The 16,778-nt window shown below is 71.1% G+C and overlaps 2 protein-coding genes across 2 annotated transcripts; one reads left to right on the top strand and one right to left on the bottom strand.

The window, feature by feature from the left end:
* Positions 1-451: 451 nt before the first annotated feature.
* Positions 452-4,404, bottom strand: SLC30A3 (solute carrier family 30 member 3). Its single transcript, XM_068396840.1, has 8 exons — positions 4,322-4,404; positions 2,634-2,824; positions 2,421-2,567; positions 2,198-2,351; positions 1,411-1,615; positions 1,160-1,265; positions 682-816; positions 452-597 (listed from the first exon to the last, which is right to left on the bottom strand). The coding sequence occupies exons 1-8, from the start codon at positions 4,402-4,404 to the stop codon at positions 452-454; spliced, it is 1,167 nt and encodes a 388-aa protein (XP_068252941.1).
* A 1,428-nt stretch (positions 4,405-5,832) lies between these two features.
* Positions 5,833-16,478, top strand: LOC137660782 (uridine-cytidine kinase-like 1). Its single transcript, XM_068395794.1, has 14 exons — positions 5,833-6,088; positions 6,597-6,703; positions 6,823-6,993; positions 7,507-7,578; positions 7,796-7,985; positions 8,119-8,180; positions 8,360-8,376; positions 9,068-9,166; positions 14,520-14,613; positions 14,709-14,771; positions 14,870-14,992; positions 15,069-15,176; positions 15,257-15,413; positions 15,524-16,478. Exons 1-14 carry the CDS (start codon positions 5,833-5,835, stop codon positions 15,595-15,597), a joined length of 1,593 nt encoding a protein of 530 aa, XP_068251895.1. The 3' UTR covers positions 15,598-16,478.
* Positions 16,479-16,778: the final 300 nt, after the last annotated feature.

The following is a 16,778-nucleotide window of genomic DNA, read 5'->3' as shown; positions in this document are numbered from 1 at the left end:
GACTCACGAGGGTGGGAATGGAGGGGGCCGCGGCTGGGCAGAGAGCAGGGAGCAGGGCCAGGGGAGCCGGCGGGGGGGCTCCGGCTGCCCCCTCTCCCTGCGCCCCGGCGGGTGCCGCAGTGGCAGCTTCCCCAGCCCCCCCGGTGGCAGCGAGGCTGTGGGGGCAGTGGGACCCTGGGCCCCTCCACAGCTCTCTCATGTCCCCTCCTGCGGGGGACAGCAGGGCTCCGTGGGGGGACGTGCGGCGGGGCAGGGTCCCCCTCCTTCGGGGCTCTGGGGTGGAGGTTCCCGGGGGCCAGGCTGTGGGGGGTCCCCCCCGGGCCCTGTGCCCGCAGGGGCACTGTCCCACGCCGGGGCCCCGCAGCAGCACGGGGACAGGAGCCCAAGCGCTGCCCACCCTGCACCGGGGGTGGGGGCCAGGCCAGGCCCAGCTCTGCGGCGGGCGGGGGTCTCAGGGGCGGGGGTCCCGGCAGTGCGGGCAGGCCGCCGCCTCCTCCCGGTCCCGCTCCACCTGCACCGTGCACCAGGCGAAGCCGAACCTGCTCCGCAGCCGGGCGGTGGCTTCCCACAGCACCGTCTCGGGGTCGGCGCCGGCGTCTGGGGACGGCAGGGCAGCGCGGCTGGGCACGGGGGCAGCCGGCGGGTCCCCCCCCCCGTCCCTGCCGCACGCGGGGCACTCACCGATGGCCACGTGCACCGACACAGCGTGGTGGCTCGGCGTCAGGGCCCAGAGGTGCAGGTCGTGGGCGCCCTTCACCCTGCGCACCCCCAGCAGCGCCTCCTTCACCGCGTCGAACTCGACGCCCCGCGGTGCCCCTGCCAGCGGCGCCCGGTCACCGGGGGGCTGGACCCCAGCCCGGTCCCCGCCGCGGCAGGACTTGTGGTGGGAGCAGCCGGAGGTGGGGGCTGCCCCCAGCTGTGCCCGGGCTGGGGACGGGGGCTCCGGGGTGAGGCAGCCTCTCACCGGGGCCGGGAGGACGGACTGGGGGGCTCAGGGGGGCTCGGGGGGGACAAGGGAAGGATGGGGCAGGGCTGGGTGCGAGGGGGGTGAGCTGCCACGTGGGGAAGGGCCCGTGGCAGCTGCAGCCCCGAGGGACTCCTCTGCACCTCCCCTGCGCCCTGCCAGCCCCGTGCCCGCGGTCCCACACCCGCCACAGACCTTCCATGAGGACTCTGAAGACGTCCCTGAGGATGGTGAAGGTGGAGCCGAGGACGAAGACGGAGAAGAAGAGGGTGCTGATGGGGTCGGCGATCTTGCACTGGGGCTGCAGAGAGCAGGGGCTGTGTGGGGCGCAGAGCCGGGCTGGGCACCCAGGCGGAGGGGTGCCAGGGCCCCCGTGCCCCACAGCAGCCTGCGTGGGGCTGAGGGGGTTGTTCCCAGGGCAGCAGAGGGGCGTCCAGCCTGGGCACCTTGAAGTAGATGATGGTGGCAGCCACGAGGACACCGACGCTCTGCAGCAGGTCACCCACCACGTGCACGAAGGCCGCGCGGACGCTGGTGCTGCCGGGCAGGGGCGCGCGGCCGGGCCGGCAGCCCCCAGTGCTCTCCAGCTGCTCGTAGCCCCCCACGCCGTGGCCGTGGCCGGCGGGGGACTGGCGCAGGATGTAGGCCATGCTGGGGGGAGCAGGGCTGGCTCAGCGCTGCGCCGGGCAGGGTGCGGGACCCCACTGGCCCTGCCCAGCCCCGCACGCAGGCAGCGGTGCCCGGGCAGCGCAGGCAAGGGGGCAGCCCAGGGCCCAGGAGGGTGGGGAGCTGTGGGGCAGGGGGGCACTGTGGGGCAGGGCTGGAGGCGCAGCAGGGACGGGGCAGCCACAGCACTGCGGGGAGGTGCGTGGGGCCAGGGAGTGTGTGGGACCAGGGCAGGACAGGGATTCAGGCCAGGGGGAAGTGCCAGGGCCCAGGATGGGCATGGCAGCAGGGCTGAGGGGTTTGCTGCTTGGGGGGGCCAGGGGATGTGGGGCCAGGGGATGTGGGGCCAGGGGCTGTACGTACAGGGGGTGGAAGCTGGGAGCATCTGGGGGGCAGGGAACAGGGGGAGGTGGCACTCGGGGACAGGAGGCTGGTGCACAGGGACGGAAGGTGACTGGGGGGTTTTGGGGCGCCAGGGACACACGTGGGGCTGGGGTGTGGGCTGGGGCTGCGTGGGGGCCGCGGGGCTGGGGGCCGCAGACGCGCATGACCCCACGTGGGACATACACCAGGTTGACGCCGACGGCGCCGGCGGACGTGGCCAGCATGGCCCGCGCCTCGATCTCGTAGTCGTTGCTGACGATGCGGGCGGCCGCCAGGTAGACGAGGGCCCCGGTCACCACCCAGATGGAGAGGACGGAGGCCAGCGCGCCCAGCGCCTCTGCGGGGCGGGAGCCGTCAGCGCCCACCCGGCCGCGGGGCTCCCGTGGGGCCGTGCCCCCCGGCTCACCCGAGCGGTGCCAGCCGAAGCTCATGGTCTTGGTGGGCGGGCGGGTGGAGACCCAGAGGGAGAAGAGGCTGACGGCCATGCTGCCCACATCGGTCAGCAGGTGGGCCGCGTCCGTCATGATGGCCAGGCTGTGCGCCAGGTACCCGCCTGCGGGCACAGGCAGCTGGCACCCAGCGCCCGGCTGGGGCACCCCCGTCCCCGTCCCCCCGTTACCTATCACCTCCCCGACCATGAAGATGCAGCAGACGGTGCAGGCGACTCTGAGCTGCCGGCGGGCCTGGAGCCGCCCCGGGCCGGGGCTGGGGGCCGGGGGGCTGCAGCGGCACCGGGGGTCTGGAGCCGGCGGGGCCGGTGGGGCCGGTGAGGCCGGTGGGGCCGGTGGGGCCGGGGAGCCTGCAAAGAGACTGGGGGCGGGGATCACTGCCGGCTGCACCGCCCCCGGAGCCCCCACCCGGCACCCCCGGGGCTCCCGGGAGCCGCGGTCTTGCCCGGCCGCCCCAAGCTCCCGCTGCCGTGCTGGGCTCCGCGGGGGTACGGGGGAGCCGGTCCCGCCGCGACCACCCGCCCCCGGTACGGGCAGTCACGGAGCCGGCGGCGGGAGGCGGCGCGGGGCTCCCGGCGGGGCCGGGGCGATGCTCGGGGGACGGTCCGCCCCCGGCCCCGCATTACCGGAGCTGCCCGCCTCGCCCCGGCTGCGCGGCGGGGCCGGGGGGAGCCCGGCCGGGGGCGGGTGGTGGCGGGGCCGGGGGCGGTGCGGGAGCGGGTGCCTGCGGCGGAGGTGCCGGTGGGACCGAGGTGTCACGTCTGGGGCTGGGCTGCTGGACGGGGCTCCGGTGCGGGGACGTGAGGCGCAGGGAGCGGGGCGGCGGAGGCGGGCGGGGGCCGGGGCTCCGGGCGGTGATGCATGGGACAGCAGTGCGGGAGAGGGATGGACGGGGCCGGTGCGGGGAGGTGACGGATGGACGGTGCCGGGGCGGGCGGTGATGGATGGACGGTGACGGTGCGGGGAGGGGATGGACGGTGCCGGTGCGGGGAGGTGATGGAGGGGATGGACGGTGCCGGTGCGGGGAGGTGATGGAGGGGATGGACGGTGCCGGTGCGGGGAGGTGATGGATGGACGGTGCCGGTGCGGGGAGGTGACGTTTGGGCGCCGGTCCCAGCCGGACGGACACCCGAGGTGGGAGCGGGGCTGGCGCACGGGTGCGGGTGCTGGTTCCGCTTGGATGGAGGTGCCGGTACCGGGGAGGTGCCGGTGTCAGGGGTGCGGGTGCCGGTGCGGGCTGGAAGGAGGTGCCAGCGCACGGACGGTCAGGGCTGGCTCGGGGGTCTGCGGAGCGGCTGATGTCCGTGCGAGAGGGATGAAGGCGTGGAGGCTGGCAGGGGTTGGACGTGCCGGGGGCTGCCGGTGTCGGGGGGGTGGGAGGCGTGGGAGCTGGGCAGAGCTGGACGTGCCGGGGGCTTGCGGGTGCCGGGGGGTGCCGGTGCCGGGGGTGGGGGTGCCGGGGGTGATGGAGATGCCGGGGGTGATGGGGGAGCCAGTGCGGGGGGATCGAGGGCTGCAGATGCAGGGAATGATGGAGGTGGCGGTGGCGGGGGGTGATGGGGTGCCGGGGGTGGCAGTGCCGGCGTGAGGGGGGTGCCGGAGGTGCCGGTGGGGGGTGATATGGAGGGGCTGAGGGTGCCGGGGCAGTGGGGGTGCCGGTGATGGAGGTGCTGGTGCCGGGGATGATGGGGGTGATGGGGATGATGGGGGTGATGAGGGTGCCGGGGTGCCGGTGCGGATGGAGGTGCCGGTGATGGAGGTGCTGGTGCCGGGGGTGATGAGGGTGCCGCGTTGCCGGTGCCGATGGAGGTGCCGGTGATGGAGGCGCCGGGCGATGGGGTGCCGGTGCCGGCGGTACCTCTTGAGGCGCAGGCTGCCGTCGGCGGGGCCGCCCCGCGGGCTGACCAGGCGGGCGCTCTCGGTGCCGCTCGGGGACTCCATACCGGGGGCGAGCGGCACCGCGGGCACCCGCCGCCGGGACCGCCGGGCCCCGCCCCCCGCCGCGGTCCTGCCCCCCGCCGCGGCCCCGCCCCCCGCAGCCCCGCCCCCCAGACCCGCGTTCCGGGGGACCGGCACCTCCCGGGGCAGGAGGGGGGTCCCACCCGGCGGTGCCGCCGCTCCGGGCAGCGGGGAGGGCCCGGCCCGCGGCCACACCGAGACACCGGCCACGGGCGCGGGGGGTGACCGCGTGGGGCCGCAGGACGCTGCACCGGAGCCGCTGGGCCCCACGAGGCCCCGGGAGGGCACCGGGCGGCAGCCCGTGGTTAACGTGGTTAATGATCGGGTCCAGGGGGGCTGCTGGGGTACGTGGGAGCTGTTTGTGCCAGGGGGGCGGCTTTTGTAGGGGGGCTGTTGGGGTACCGGGGGGCTGTTGGGGTACCGGGGGGCTGCTCGGGCCCGGGGAGGGACCGCTCCGGTGCAGGGGGTCCACCTTGCTGCTGCCCCCGTGGAGGCGACGGGGGCAACTAATCCTGGGAACCACCCTGAGCGTGTGAGGGGCAGGAGAGTCACCAGGAGTGAGTGCGGCTTCACCGAGGGGAGGCTGCGCCTGGCCACCCCGGTCGCCTGCTGTAGGTGCGGGGAGCGCGGCGGCCATTGTCCCCCCCACTTCAGCAAGGCTGGCGCCTCAGTGTCCCCCGAGATCCTCCCGCAGACGCTGCTGCAGCGGGGGCCGGGTGAGCAGGCAGGGAGGTGCATGACAACGGGCTGCGTGGCCGGGCCCGGGGTGGTGATCGGGGGCACAGTCTGGTTGGAGGCCAGTAACGACCAGTGTGCCCCAGGGGTCAGTACTGGGTCCAGTGCTGTTTAACGCGTCCTGGGCTGCCCCGGGAGCGTTGGCAGGTGGAGGGAGGGGATCCTTCCCCTCTGCTCGGCGCTGTGCGGCCACCCCTGGGGTGCTGGGTCCGGTGCCGGGCTCCCCAGTACAGGAGGGACATGGGCAGACTGGGGAGAGCCCAGCGAGGGGCCACCGAGACGCTGAAGGGCTGGAGCGTCTGTGCTGTGGGGAGGGGCTGCGGGAGCTGGGGCTGCTCAGCCCGGAGCAGGGAGGGTCAGGGGGGGGATCCGTGTCGGTGAGCGCCCGCAGGGAGGGTGCCCGGGGGGGACGGAGCCGGGATGTGCCCGGCGGTGCCCAGTGCCGGGGCCAGAGGCCACGGGCATAAACCGGTCCCCGGGAGGGTCCCTCTGGACACCGGGCCGCGCTCCTCGGTGCCGGGGTGACACGGGCACAGGCTGCCCAGGGCGGGGGGGGGTCCCCGGTGCCCGCGGGGCGGGGCGGGGCCGCGGGGGCCGCCGGGAGCCGTGAGCAGCCGCGGCCCGTCCCGGCAGCCCCCGCGGCGCGGCCCGTCCCGCCCGGCGCGGCCCGTGGCGATGGCGGCGGCGGGCGCGGAGGAGCGGCGCGGAGCGTGGGGCACCGAGCGCGGCCCCGGCCCCGGCCCCGGCCCCGGCCCGCTGGGCTCGCTGCTGAGCCGGCTGCCGCTGGCGCCGTCCCCGCGGCGGCGGACCGCCAGCCAGTGCAAACCGGAGCCGCCGCTGCTGCGCACCAGTAAGCGGACCATCTACACGGCCGGGCGGCCGCCCTGGTACAGCGAGACCGGCGCGCCCGTGGACGAGGCCTTCGTCATCGGTGAGCGGCGGGGCCGGGCCGGGGCCGGGATGGAGCTGGGGCCGGGACCGGGACCGGGGCGGGGATGGAGCTGGGGCCGGTACCGGGGCCGGGGCGGGGATGGAGCTGGTACCGGGACCGGGACCAGGGCCGGGGCGGGGAAGGGATGGAGCTGCTACCGGTACCGGGGCCGGGATGGAGCTGGGGCCGGGGAAATGATGGAGCTGGGCCTTGAGCCGAGGCCGGGGCTGGGGCCGGGGCCGGGGCCGGGGCAAGGACAGAGCCGGGGCCGGGGCGGGGATGGAGCTGGGGCCGGTACCGGGGCCGGGGCGGGGATGGAGCTGGGGCTGGGGCAGGGATGGAGCTGGAGCTGGGGCAAGGATGGAGCCAGTACCGGGGCCGGGATGGAGCTGGTACCGGTACCAGAGCCGAGGCGGGGAAGGGATGGAGCTGGAGCCGGGGAAATGATGGAGCCGGGCCTTGAGCCGAGGCCGGGGCCGCCGCGGTGCCACCACCCGCTCGTCCCCAGGCCTGTGCGGCGGCAGCGCCTCGGGCAAGACGACGGTGGCGACGCGGATCATCGAGGCGCTGGACGTGCCCTGGGTCGTGCTGCTCTCCATGGACTCCTTCTACAAGGTGAGGGCCGGGGGGCTGGCGCGGGGCTGAGCGGTGACGGGGGTCGGGGGCTGGCGCGGGGCTGAGCGGTGACAGGGGTCGGGGACTGGCGCGGTGCTGAGCGGTGACGCTGCCCGCAGGTGCTGGACGAGGGGCAGCAGGCGCTGGCAGCCCGCAGCGACTACAACTTCGACCACCCCGACGCCTTCGACTTCGAGCTGCTCGTCAGCGTCCTGCGCAAGCTGAAGAAGGGCAAGAGCGTGAAGGTGCCGGTCTACGACTTCACCACGCACAGCCGCCGCCGCGAGTGGGTGGGTGCCGCAGGGGGGCCGGGCCGGGCCACGGGAGGGCGGGCAGGCTGGGGGAGAGCCCCCGGGACGGGGGGGATGCCTGTGGGGCAGAGGTGGGGAGTGTGGGGGCTGAGGGGCCTGTGAGGGGCTGGGGGCAGTCGGGTGCGGGAGGATCATTCTGTGGGGATTGGGGGTGCAGGGGCAGGGAGATGGACGTGGAAACGGGCCAGTGCAGAGTTCGGGGAGAGGCTGTGGTGCAGAGCATGGAGGAGTGCTGGGGGAAGGCGCTGGGCAGAGGTTTGGGGCTCTGGAGCAGGGCTCTGGGTCCCGGGTCAGTGCAGGGCTGGGGCATCAAGCGCAGGGGTGAGAAAAAGGGCCCTCAAAGACTGGGTGATGTAGGGCGGTTGTAGGGGGTCCTGCCCACGGGTGGCGAGAGCCCGGCGTGGGTCAGGGGTTGAGGTGTCTGTGCTGGGGCTGGCGTTGCTGCAGCGTGCTGGAGGGGGGAGGATGAGTGCAGCTCTTCTCTGCCCGCAGAAAACGGTGTACGGTGCCAACGTCATCGTGTTTGAGGGGATCCTGGCCTTTGCGAACAAGGAGTTGCTGAAGGTATCGCTGCCTGATGCGGCTGGCGGCCCGTCTCGGTGCGTGGCGTGGGAGCGGCGCGGTGCTGTGCTGCGGGTGGGACGGGCAGGAGGTGCCGTGTCAGGGACTGCGGGGGAGGCAGCGCTGCGGGGTCAGACCCGGCTGGGCCGTGGGCGAGGGGAACAGGGTGGGTCTGACGAGGGGCTGCGTAGGGGGGTGCTCACCCCTCCCAGTTTTCCAGCTCCTGGACATGAAGGTGTTTGTGGACACGGACTCCGACATCCGGCTGGTGCGGCGGCTGCAGCGCGACATCATGGAGCGCGGGCGCGACATCGTGGGCGTCATCAAGCAGTACAACAAGTTCGTGAAGCCCGCCTTCGAGCAGTACATCGAGCCCACCGTGCAGGTCGCCGACATCGTGGTGCCCAGGGGTGAGACCGCGCCGGGTTTGCCAGACCCGGCCCGAGTGTGGGGAGCGGGTGCCCCTGATGGGTGGGGGTCAGCGTGCCCCTGATGGGTCAGGGTCAGCGTGCCCCTGACGTGGCGTCTCCGCTCCCCTGGCAGGTGGGGAGAACTCGGTGGCCCTGGACCTCATCGTGCAGCACGTGCACAGCCAGCTGGAGAAGGTGAGGGGGGGCTGGCGACCGCTGCTGGCGCGGGCTGTGCCCAGCGGTGGTTTTCCTGCTCCCGGTTCAGCCCCAGGACGGGGTGGGAGTGGGACAGGGCCTGTGCCTGGCGGGTGCAGTGACTGGATGTCCTTTCTTTCCCCGTTTGCCACGGTGGATGTCCCCCCTCTGCCACCCAGCGCGAGATCACCGTCAGGTACGTGGGGACCTGCCAGCTGCGGAGGAGCCGGATCGTGGGCCGGGGGTGGAGGGCTGCCAGCACCCGCTCTCGCCCGAGTCCTGCCTCTTCTCTGTCCCTTTGGCCGAGGCTTTGCTGAGATGCCCGAGCGTAGCTGCTCTCCCTCGGCTGCCGAGGCGGCCGCCCTGCGTGTGCAGCTTCTTGGGGGCTCGCTGTGGCCACAGGCTCCTGCGTGACCCGTCCCACAGCAGCGGGGCTGGGCGTGTGCGACTGCTCCCTGCGAGCACGGGTCCTGCCCTGAGTGCTGGGCTGCCCCGGGCTGCTCCCTTCGGTGGGAGAAGTGCCCTGGACAGTCCCTGTTCTCGGTGACTTCACGTGGTCACTCCACGGGTCAGCCCTCGTGGCTCTGCAGCCCGGGCAGCCCTGTCCTGGGTCGTGGCACGGCCGTGCCTGCGCGGAGCTGCTGCTCCCGCTCCCCAGGGGCTGGCAGGGGCTGCCAACAGCCAGGTTTGGGGTCGGGGGAGGTTTGCCCCGGTTGTGCAGGGTGGTACCGCTGTGGGGTCTCGTGCCTGGTGCCAGAGTGGGGCTTTCCTCGGGGTCGGGGTGGGGAGGCTCCAGCCCGTGCGGTCGGTTCTCCGGCGGGGGGCTGCGGGGCCCGGCGCGGTGGCTCTGTGCGTGTGCAGCTCTGATGGCCGCGTCCCTGTTGCAGGGCAGCGCTGGCCTCTGCCCACCAAGGGCAGCCCCTGCCGAAGACGCTGAGCGTCCTGGAGAGCACGCCGCAGGTGCGAGGCATGCACACCATCATCAGGTAGGGGACTCGGGGGTTCTGCAGGATCACGCTGCAAAACCTGCCGCGGGTTTTCCCTCCTCTGCCTTTAGGGCTTTGGATGTGGGTGTCTTCTTGGGGCAGAACTGCTGAACAGGGCTGGCTCTGGCCTGCAGGCGCTTTTTTGGCGACAAGACCTTGGCACGTCTGCCCTGGGGTGTCTTTCAAGCCAGAGGAGACTGGTTGGCCCTTTGCTGGCTGGAGCACGGGCTGAGGTGCCCTTGCTACCCCTCTCCTGGGGCGCTCGGCTTTAGGCCAGGTTACAGAAGGGGCCCAGGCTGCTGCCTCCGTGATTTCGCCGCTCACTTCATCTTTTCATTCCCCACCCACGATCCTTTTTTCCAGTAGCATCAGTGTAGGGTCAGGAGCTGAATCCCCTGGGACCACTGGGGCATTCCTTGTCGCTGGGCGGTGAGACAAAGGGGGTGCTGAGCTCAGCAGGGCTCTTCTGTGCCTGCCCACGCCGTGGCCGGCTGCCCGCGCCTGCGTGTTGGGTTGGAGAAGGTAACCCCGTGACTGCACACAGGCTGGGCACCTCGTGGCAAGCCCGGTGTTCCTCCTCCAGGCTCCTCCCTGTCGAGGCGCAGGCTCTGGAGGCGGTTTGCAGCGGTGAGGAGCCGGGTGATGCGCCTCAGCGGGTGACGTAGGCTGTGCCGGTGTCCGAAGCCCACGTGCCTCACCCCTGGGCTGTGCACTTCAAGTAGTTCTGTTCAGGTCCAGCTAAGGGAACTCTGGAGCAGGTGAGACCACGTCCCTCCAGCATCTTCTTGCTCCAGTGCTCGGGCAGTGCTGCCTTTGTGGCCTGAGCTGGTTTCTGTAGCTCATCCCCCGTCCGTGCGCTCGGTGGGATGTGAGGAGGGAAGGGGGATCCTGGGGATCAGCAGCTCCAGGGGCTGGGTGTGCTTTGCTTGCACAGGAGTGGCTTTCCGTTACCCCGGGGTTGTGCAGGGAGAGAAGAAGGCGAGTCTGTGCGGCAGCCGCTCTGTCCGTAGCCTTCCTGTTGGCAGGGACCTGTTTGCTGTGGCTCCTCCTGGTCCCCTGGAGAGCGGACAGCACAGTGCTGCTGTGTGCTGCTCTGGGGCCAGCGTGAGCCGGGGCTTCTCCAGGGCCGGGTTTGACCAGCCCTTGTCCAGCAGGGACAGTGCTGCAGGCACTGCATCCTCCCTCATCTGGAGCTGCTGTTCTCATCTTCCTCCTTGGAGCCTGCGTCCTTGTGCCTCGCTGGGAAGGGCCTGTTGTGCCTCCACGAGGGTTTAATAGCCTTAATCTGCTTAGGCTTAGTTTGTTCAGCTGCCCCGGGGAGGGAGGGGAGCGAGCCCGCGCGGGCCGTGGCTGGCGTCCAGCAGCGCTGCCGGGGCGGTGCCGTGCCTGGAGCGGGCGGCAGGGCTGCGGGGAGGAGGACTTTGCCTCCTCCAGATGGTAAATGACAAATACCACGTTTGTGAGGGGCGTTGGCTCGGGCTGTCAGCCACCCCCTCCATCCTGCTGCAGCCCGAGGCGGCGAGGAGAGCGGGAGCAGCGCCGGTACCGAGGTCCCTGAGCCGAGGAGCTCCTCTGCCTTTTGGAGTGTCTCGGCACGCCAAACCCGGCGGCTGTGGGTGCACCAGGGCTCTGAGCCAGGGTTCCCCTCCAGCCACCCTTTCTCCACCCTGCCTTTCCCAGCGGGGCTCCCCCTCGATCTCGGCTCACCGGGCTGCTGCTGGCCGGCATCGTGTCCCTGTTGTTCAGCGCTGGAGGCTGCTCTGTGCTCCAGCCTCCTGCTCCAAGGGCCCTCCGGGACGGTGGTGGTGTGGCAGCAGATGGCATCTCGCTGGGTTTAGTCGTGGCAAATTCAGGCTGGGCGTCTCGGGGAGAGGTGGGCTCCAGAGTGAGTGTGGAGAGGCAGAAACTGAAAAACAGCCCTGCCCTGGGGCAGCTGAGTGAGTTTATTCAAGATCAGGGTGAGAATGGGCAGTGTAATGAGGGTGTGGGTCATACCTGCCAACTTACAGATGCTTTGGTGTTGGCTCCAGATCGCCAGAGCCCGTAGGAGCATTCGGTGCCGCACGTCGGGACCCCGCAGTGCCTGGACAGCCCTTTCTGCCCCCGACAGCCCCGAGGCACCTCGGGCTCCCTCTGCCCTTTCTGCCCCTGACAGCCCCGGGTCACCTCGGGCTCTCTGTGCCGCAGGAGAGCGGCGTTGCCTCCCCACCGCTCATGGAAGGGCCCCGGGCCGTCCCCTGCGGCACAGCCCGTGGGTCACCCGCCTCCCCGCAGGTTTGCTCTGGCCTGAGCCTTTGGACTTTGTGCCCTGGCAGGACACGTTGTCCCCCGCTGGAGCTGCCCTTGGGAAGCATGTGGCTGCTGGTGCCTCAGCGAGGGGCAGAGCGAGGTGCTCCTCGCGTGCCGGGAAGCTGCCAGCACCAGGGCGGGTGGTTCAGACATGAGACCTGTCCGTGCTCGAGTGTCCCGGGGGCTGGATGCAGCTCCAGACCCCCGCATCCGTGAGCTGAGCTGACCCCGCACTCCAGCTCCCAGCCAGACCCTTGCTGGTCCCTCCCAGGCCACCCAGCACGTTCCTGCCGTCCCTGCCGTGGGTGCCAGGGGACATCGAGGTCCTCAGGAGCTGCCCAGCTGCGGCCTCCTGGCTTGCAGGGGTGCGTGTGCTGCCCGTGGGCTTCGCCTGGGCAAGGGCAGGGGTCCGAGGCGGTGGGGTGAGTGGGCAGTGATGTCCTCTTTGGGGAGTGCTCTCGGCGTGGAGGCACGGCTGGAGCGATCCTGCGCTGTGCCCGCCATGGGGAGGGTCCTCCCCCGCTGCCAGGGGGTGTCGGGGCTGCCCTCCCTTGCAGCACCCCCTCCCCTTTGCCTCGTCGGCGGTGGCTTGTCCCCTGGGTGAGAAGTTTCTTGGTTGCCTTCGCCCATGCAGGAACAGGGCGGCACGCTGGGGCCTGCAGTGCAGGGGCCGAGGATGCTCCCCCGTCCCCAGGGCACCTGTCAGAGGAGCTGGGCTCTGCAGGAGCACCCATGGGCCTGTCCCACCCAGGGCTGGGATGGCCGACTGCCCCTATCTGTGGCCAACAGGGCCAGCGTGGGGCTCGTGAGGGGCAGCTGGCTGGGGGAGGCTGCCCACGGAGGCAGGGCTTGTGCGTGGGGAGCTCGGGCAGCGCTGCCGAAGCTGCTGTGGGTGGGCGCGGGGGCAAAGCCCACCCGTGGGGGTGAAGCCCACCCACGGGGGAGCGCGTGCCGCCAGCCCACGCCGAAGCGCTGCCTGGGCGCCTGTCTCTCCCGGAGCTGATGTCCCCCGTGCCCGGGGGTGCCCCGCTGTCCTTGGGCGTGCCGGAGATGCTCGCGCTGGCCGGGCTCTCCGGTCACGTGGAGCTCTGGGGTCCGGCTGCACGAACACCTCGGGCCAGCAGCGGCTGCGTGTCCCTCTGCGGAGCGCTGGCGGCCGGGCTGTCTGTCATCGCGGCGGCGCGTGAGAACTGGCAGATGATGCCTTAAAATACAGAGTAAAAATACTCACTATCCTTCTGCCTCTCCTGGGCCGGTGCCAGTTCCGCCTCCTCCCTCTGGTGATGGCCGGGGTCTGCGGGGTCCCTTTGTTCCTCGCGCTCCCCAGAACACACTGGGGCACACGCAGGCTTTAGGCTCTGGTCACAGGAGAGGGACAGGCTTCAGCTGCGTCCTGCATCCCCTGGCACGACTTGAGGCCGGTTCCTCTCATCCCATCACTTGTTACCTGGGAGAAGAGACCAACCCCCCTCGCTACACCCTCCTTGCAGGCAGTTGTAGAGAGCGAGAAGGTCTCCCCTCAGCCTCCTTTTCTCCAGGCTAAACCCCCCCAGGTCCCTCAGCCGCTCCCCATCACACTTGTGCTCCAGACCCTTCCCCAGCCCCGTTGCCCTTCTCTGCACTCGCTCCAGCACCTCAAGGTCTTTCTTGTCGTGAGGGGCCCAAAACTGCACCCAGGATTCGAGGTTCTTCATGGTCACATTCCAAGTGACAAACAGATCTCAGAACCTCCTCCCATTCCTGCTGAGGGACCTCTGGCTGGCGGTGCTGGGGGGGGGCTGTGCTGCCCTCCTGAGAACAGCCCTCCGAGTGCCGTGGGGCTGGGACAGGCAGCAGGGCAGTGCCCCACACCCTCGTGTCCCTGCGTGTGTGAACACTGTGTCACGGGACACGCAGGGTTTCACACCGCGGTTTCTGGTGTGTGATGAATGAGTTACCCTACAACACGTAGGGTATCGGGAACAATTTCTTCCCCAAAAGGGTTGTCAAGTGCTGGCACAGGGCAGCATGGAGTCCCCATCCCTGGGGGGATTTAAAAGCCGTGTAGATGTGGTGCTGAGGGACATGGGTCAGTGGTGGCCTTGGCAGTGCTGGGGTAACGGTTGGACTCGATGGTCTTGAAGGTCCTTCCCAGCCAAAACGATTCTGTGATTCTCCATGTGCTGGTGGTCACAACGCTCCAGGAAGAGAAGCAGCCGCTTGCCCCCCCTGCCCCTGGCTTGGCTCGTGTACAGTTGGCTTTACCCCTCCAGAGGGAGAAGGGGGGTTCCTGTGAGTTACAGCCCCGTCGTGGCTTTATTCTGGTTTCTATTTATTTTATTTTCGCTGCCCTCAGCACTTCGGCGTTGCCGTGAGGTAACACCGGGTATTTCCACACCCGCCTGGTCCCTGGCAGTGGTTTCCCTCTGCCTCGGTGCACACACAGAGGAGCTGGGAACGTGTCGGGCGCTTTCCCGTGGCCCAGCTGCTCTGGGCCCTGCTGGGTCTGGGCCGTCCCCCTCGGGGTGCTCCTGGTGCCGTGCCAGGGCCCGGCTGGGGTGTGCTCCCAAACACCCCCCGCTCGCTCCGGGGTTTCAGTGCGTTGTGCTGCTCCCACCCCCCGCTCTGCTCCCGGCTCTTTCCACGCACTCAGCAGTTACGTCCTAAATCCCCGGCCCTGCAAAGCTGCCGGCGGCGATTAGCGGGTGCTCAGAGCGAGTGACGCCGCGCTCGTCCCCGCTCGGGGTCAGGGGGTACGTCTGCGCCGAGCTGCTGATGCTGCGCGCGCTGATCCCTCCATGCCACTGGCTTTGTCCCCGTGGCCAGCCGGGCCAGCCCGCCGTGCCGAGTCAGCTCTTGTCCTCTCTGCGTGATCTGCGGGCTGGTTGTCCCCCTTCCAGGGGAGCTGAACACCTTCCTGGGCCGTGTGGCCCTTCCTAGGCAGCCCCCCAGCTCTTCAGCCAGCCCCGAACTGTCCCTGGTTGTGAACTGTCTCCTCCCCATGAGCTTCCCCGTCCCCATGGTGCTGGCCCTCCTCCGGAGCAGGGACTCTGCTCTCTCTCACACACGTGTCCTCCCTCAACAGGAACAAGGACACGACCAGGGACGAGTTCATCTTCTACTCCAAGCGCCTGATGAGGCTGTTGATCGAACATGCCCTCTCCTTCCTGCCGCTGAAGGTGAGCGACCGCTCCTCGGCCACGGCCACGTCTGCCCCTCCCCGAGCCCCTGGGCCGCCCGGCTGTGCCCGTGCTCCCTTCTCCCCTCTCTGCAGTCGGTCACGGTGGAGACGCCCCAGGGGACGACGTACGAAGGGAAGCGGTTCCACAGGCAGAGGGTGAGGCGTCATCCCGGCCCCTCTCTGCCCACGAGCACGCGGCTGCCCCGTCCCGGGCCAGCGCGGCACCGGGCGAGCGTGTCCCCGTCCCTCCCCAGATCACAGGGGTGTCCATCCTGCGCGCCGGCGAGACCATGGAGCAGGCCCTGACCGCCGTCTGCAAGGACATCCGCCTGGGCAAGATCCTCATCCAGACCAACCTCGACACAGGGGAGCCCGAGGTGAGCGGCGCCCGCTGCCCCGGCGCCGAGCCCCCCGGCACCGCGCGGTGGGTGACACCTCTCCTCCCCCCCTCAGCTCCACTACCTGCGCCTGCCCAAGGAGATCAGCGAGGACTACGTCATCCTCATGGACAGCACCGTGTCCACGGGCGCCGCGGCCATGATGGCGGTGCGCGTCCTGCTGGTGAGGGGCCGGGGGGGGGCGAGGGGGGGCGCGGGGCCCTGCCGGCGCCGGCCGGGCTCTCAGGGCTCCGCGTGCCGCAGGATCACGACGTGCAGGAGGACAGGATCTTCCTGCTGTCGCTGCTGATGGCGGAGATGGGGGTGCACTCCGTGGCCTACGCCTTCCCCCGCGTCCGCATCATCACCACCGCCGTGGACAAGAGGATCAACGAGGAGTTCCACATCATCCCGGGCATCGGTGAGGGCGGGCGGGGGGTGCTGAGCCCCTCGCCCCGCGGGGAGCCCCTGGGGGGGACGTGTGATGGGGTGGGTGCTGCCGTCACCTCACTCTGTCCCCTCGTCCTCCAGGTAACTTTGGGGACAGATACTTCGGCACTGACGGCCCCGCTGCCTGGTGTGAGAGCGACAGCATGGACTGCTGAGCTGGCTGGCCACGGGGCCACTAGCCAGGCTGGCTACAGGGCCGGCGCCCTGCCTGCGCCCCCAGGAGGGGCTCCCAGCTGCCAGCCTGTGCCCACCCCCCGCAGCACGGCCCTGCCAGCCCCCCACTCCTGGCCCGCAGGACGAGCCCCTCGCTGCCAGCCTCCCTCCACCCTCCGAGGAGGAGGGAGGGAGCGATGGCATCTCCTGCAGCCCCCAGGGAGGGGGGGGTGCCCCTCGCCCCCCGAGATCTGCCTCTGCCCCCCAGGCTGGCCGTGCCCGCGGGAGGGGGGGGTGGTCTCGCGTGCCTGAGGGGCCGGTCACCCTCTTCCCTGGGGAGGAGGGGGCCAGGGTTGGGTCCCTCGAGGCTTCCTCTGGCCCTGGCTCCCTCGCTGGAATCTGTATTTATTGGTATTTATTTCGAGCAGCCCCCCCGGCTCTCCCGCGGGGCAGGCCGGCTCCTCGGCCACCATCAGGGATTGGGGACGTCCTCACGGAACCGCCTTGTCCCCACCGCTCGCACTCCATCCCCTGCCCGGCCCGGGCTGCTCCGGGGGGGTTTGACGTTCAAACGCTGTCCCGGGCCCTGGGCAGCTGGGGCTGTCCCGCTCTGTGGGGACCAGCCCCGGGGTCCCGGGGGGGGGGGGAGGGGGGGTCTGCCCAGCCCCCGCCGCTGCTGCCCTTCTTGCTCAGGTTCTTCTTCGACAGGGCAGCGGTGGCCTCACGTCCCCCTCGGGGACAGCAGGAACGGCTCCGGGGCAGGGCCTGGGGGTCCCGGGCCTGGCCTGTGCCCCCCCTTTTGCTGTGCCCCCAGCCCCGGGGCCCGGCCCCCCCCCCGCTGCCCGGCTGCCTTCGTTTTGTACCCAATAAAGGAGCAGCGCGAGCCCCGGGTGCTGCCTGCGGCCTCCTGCCTGCGCCCGGGCCCGGGGGGTCACCGTGTGCCGGGGCTGCGGTGGGGGTGTCACCGTACCGGAGGGGCTGGGGTGTCACCGTGTGTGGGACTGTGTGATGGGGGTGTCACCCGTACCGGGGCTGTCACCGGGCCCCGGGGGTGTGAGGTGGGGGTGTCACCACGTACCGGGGCTGTCGCCGTGCACCGGGCCGTGTGGGGGGGTGTCACAGTGTACCAAGGGTGTGTGATGGAGGTGTCACCGTGTACCGGGGCTGTCACCGTGCACCGGGG

This window comes from Nyctibius grandis, chromosome 1, assembly GCF_013368605.1.
Source record: "Nyctibius grandis isolate bNycGra1 chromosome 1, bNycGra1.pri, whole genome shotgun sequence".
Classification (NCBI taxonomy): domain Eukaryota; kingdom Metazoa; phylum Chordata; class Aves; order Nyctibiiformes; family Nyctibiidae; genus Nyctibius; species Nyctibius grandis.
The sequence above is the reverse complement of the archived record's forward strand: the minus strand, read 5'-3'. Positions and strand labels throughout refer to the sequence as shown.